The sequence below is a fragment of the Merops nubicus genome, unplaced genomic scaffold (genome assembly GCF_000691845.1).
Source record: "Merops nubicus isolate BGI_N331 unplaced genomic scaffold, ASM69184v1 scaffold20091, whole genome shotgun sequence".
Lineage (NCBI taxonomy): Eukaryota > Metazoa > Chordata > Aves > Coraciiformes > Meropidae > Merops > Merops nubicus.
Window position 1 is genome coordinate 4,728 of NW_008589273.1, and position 3,925 is coordinate 8,652.

The following is a 3,925-nucleotide window of genomic DNA, read 5'->3' on the forward strand; positions in this document are numbered from 1 at the left end:
GTGGCAGAAAGAAGGAAGAAAGGAAGGAAGGAAGGAAGGAAGGAAGGAAGGAAGGTCCTCACCGGCATGGCCATCTCCGTGGCCACCGGCCCCACGGTGTGCCGAGAGTGCACATCACCTTCACGTGCCCTGCTGCACCCTCCTGTGCAACCCTGCCCCAGGCAGGGCGATGGGACTGCCCCGAGCTGGCTGATGTCAGGAGCCAGCTCATCCCCCCAGCCTGCTGCCGTTAGCATCCAAAGCATCTGTCACCCCCAGTTTTGTAAGAAGGGAAACTGAGGCACGTCTGCAAAGAAACGCCAGCTGGCATAGCTGACTGTGGACCTATCTAGCAGAGAGACACATCCTCACCTCTCCTTTGGTCCTCTCCAAGGCAAGAAAGTCCTGGCTGTTCCCCGCTGAGGCCCCCAGACCTCCAGTTGAGGTGAACAGGAGCTGGACCGACGCCCGCCGCTGCCACAGCAGTTCCTAACAAACCACGCTGAAGAATTCCTGCCTCTGAAAAGCTGCAGCACTAAATGGCAGTTAGCTTGCCTTCCCCAGCCACCACGTTAATTGAGTTTGAGGAGCCCAGCCAGGAGGAAGAAAAAGGCTTTTTGTGTTGTAAACAACAGGATGAGCCACTGCTGATCCCTCTGTCCCAAACTGTCTTTCCACCCCCCTGCAAAGGTGTCCTGGAGGCACAGACACATCACCAGCTCTTACAGATAGGGCAAGTGCTTCTGCGTAGGTTTAGAAGATGAACTTTCCTCAAGGATGCACCAAAGATTTGTTATACTTTCTTTCCCCCTCCCCATTTCAGCCCTGCCTCACAATCTGCTGAGCACATGGGTGTGAGGGAGGCTCCATCACTCATGGCAGAGCCTAGATAATCCCAAGTGTCCATCAGCCCAGCCTACAGCAGGGCACAACTATCAGAGCTGTGATTTTTGTCCCCAGCAGCCCCCCTCCGACAGCCCTGTTTTGTCAGGGTGCCTCCAGCCAGCCTCACTAGGACATTTCATAACAGCCTGGCCTCAGCACTCAGTCTCCCGGCTTTTTTGGGCACTGGTACCACTGCCTGGCACTGCCAAAGAGGATTTGGTGCTTTTTGCTGCCCCAAGACTCCCACATCAGCCCCAGCTCCTTGGCATCTCCTTGCAGCCCAGTCAGAGGCTAACCAGCTCATCCCTCTGTGGCGCCAGCCCAGGCTGAAGCCCTTGCCCTCCCCAGGCACTGCTCTGTGCCACAGACCCACACTCTCCTGCCTCCCTGTGCAGGGCTCTCCATGCCAAAAGAGGAATATTTTTACAGCAGAGGCCAGAAAGAAATGCCCTAATATTCTGGGACACTTGGTTCCTCCTTCTTGCCTCCCAGTTGTTACATTGCAGGTGTAATAGTAACATATCCAACACAAAACAAAGTCTCATGTCTGAACAAGACTTAAATTCTGTTTATCAACACATCATCCTAACAACCAGCAGAAAATTACAGGGTCTGCCCACTCATCCTGGGTCCTGGACGATTTCCCCTCTCTGGCACTCCTGTCCCTAGGCTGGGGCTTTCCTGCCCCTCGTGGACCCAAAGGCAGCTGTGGGGAGCAGAGGGGGACATGCCCCCACACCGAGCTGAGCAGCAGGGCAAGGAGGCTTTGCAGGGCCCGGGTGAGGATCTGACACACGGAGATGGATGCACGGCTGTCAGCACATCCTGCAGCCCCAGACACGTGCTTTGCTCCACCATCCATCACACAAAGGGCACCAGGCTCTTGCCAAGCTATTTTCCTTGTCAGGAGCAAATGTATGTTAGGCTGTTAATTAAAGAGCAGCCAAGCTGCATTCGGACATGATTGCGCCCACGAGGACCTTTTAATCCAATGTGAATTAATAAAAGGTCCCTCTCCAGGGAGAAGCAGCCCTCGGGCTTCAGGGGGAGGCAGAAACTGCTGGCTTGGAAGTGTGGGTTGGCAGGGTAGGCAGCGGGGCTGCAGGGTGTCCTGCAAGGGAAGCAGGCAATGCAAGGAGATACAAACAGATATAAAGTCAGCCTGAAAGGCTCATATCATGGTTGAACACCTCTCCAGAAAGGCAAAGCCCATCCACAACACGGGCCTTTTAGATTAACTTTTTTGGCCATCAGAGAGTCTTTGGAACCATTTCTGACTTCACTGTCTCATCCTCAGAGCTCCTGCCCTTGTTTCTCTGGCCCTCAGTGGCAATTCCCCTCCCAGCAGGAGCTCAGAGCAGGATTCTGCTGGGCACAGTCTCCCCTGGGAGGTACACAGTAAGGCACACAGCCCCGACCTAGGGAAGCATCATGGGGCTCTCAGCCCAGCCACATGTCAGGATAAACCACTCAGAGCAATGTCTTGCTCTCTCCTCTCTGGACTCTGAAATCACCTTTTCCTGACCACACTCCTATTGCATCAGGCACTCGGTGACTTTTCCAAGTGACTCTGTACACAGCCCTTCTGACCTCAGGATCTGAAAAGATGACAATGGAAGGACAGCAATGTGGGGAGGTCTGCCTGCAAGTACAGCTGGCCAGGGCTGGAGGAGCTGGCTGAAGGTGTTGCACAAGCAGACCAGAGTATCAGGAGATGGTGAGACCCCAGGAACAGGCACAGTGGAGATGCAGCTGATCGGGCACAAGAGCTGCAAACACAGTCCAGGATGGACACAGAAAATCCCTGCCTGGGAGCTGATGGCCCCACCAAACCTCAACCCAACACGGAGAAGCAAAGCCCTTCCATGGGGGCGTGATGCACATCCAGGCTGCTGACCTCAATACTATTCCTCAATATTAGAAAGAAATAAATCGAAATCAGCACCACCACCAGTCTCTCAACACGAGGCAGAGGCCACTCCACCTTGGATGCCTTTAGGTGAAAAAGCTGCCAGAGCAGAAGAAAGTGCTGGCAGATGCTCCCTTAGGAGGTTGGTAAGATCAGGAGAGCCACGTTCTGCTCAGGAAGGAACTAGGTATGGCAGATCTTGCCTCAGCACAGCCCTTCCTGCACAGTTCCCTCAACACCAAGATGTAAAGCCCTCCAGTCTGACAAGTCCCCTCAGTCCTGCTCCCTTCTCCCCACCACATCCATCAATACAGGGCCAGAGACCCTCAGATTTGGCAGCCCAGAGTGAGGTACTTAGAGAAACAGCAGCATTGAGTGGCCCCCGACCAGGGAGACTGGGCTTAGAATCTGCTCTTGAGGAACCTGCTCCCAAATCTCCTGGGTTCCAGGTGCACCACAAGCTGCCTGGGGGTCACATATTGAGACCTCTTTTTGGGTAAAACAGGGAAGTGTCACCTACTGCCAGCTGGCACCACGCACGTCTCTCTATGTGAGCATTTCTTGGGACAGAAAGAGCAGTTATTCCCTCTGCCCCATCATTTAAAAGGATTTTTTTCATGGTGGTGACTTGATGGGCTTGCACTTCAGCCCTGCTTGTCTTTGCAGGACCTGGCTCAGGAGCACAAAGCACTTTCAGGGGGGACCCAGCCCCACCCAGGGAGCTGCAAGCAGGATTGGCACAGGAGAAGCTGTAGGGTCAGAGGAGCTGGGGAAACAGAGCGGCTATCGGGAGCACCGGATTAGACTCAAAGCAACGCAAGGAGAGAAAGCAGCAGAGGGGAGGGCAGGGGTAGGGGTGCTGCAGACAGAAGCCATCATTTGGGGAGGCATCTGCACCCACGCTGACCTGTGAGCGGGGAAGGGGGAAAGGCGGGGTCCCGGCTACTCCGTGCCCCGGGACCGGCACCGCGCACTCGCCAACGCTCACCCTCTGCTGACAATGAGCCTCAGGGCGTCCAGGTTGCCGTGGTAGGCGGCCCATAGGGTCGGGGTCATGCCATCCTCATCCGGCGAGTTCAAGTCCTTCTTGGTGGCTTCTTTCAGGAGGTCCAGGTAGCCGTCCCGGGCTGCTCGGTGGTACTGGTCATTCAT

General features: G+C 55.2%; 1 protein-coding gene across 1 annotated transcript in view; it reads right to left on the minus strand.

Annotated features, from left to right (window-relative positions):
- The window catches only part of USH1G (Usher syndrome 1G (autosomal recessive)), a gene marked incomplete at its 3' end in the record, with an annotated part of 8,643 nt that extends 4,718 nt beyond the window's left edge, over positions 1-3,925 (minus strand). The window contains exon 1 of the mRNA XM_008949557.1: positions 3,762-3,925. Coding sequence (XP_008947805.1) covers positions 3,762-3,925 — 164 coding nt within the window. The remainder of the gene's footprint in view (positions 1-3,761) is intronic.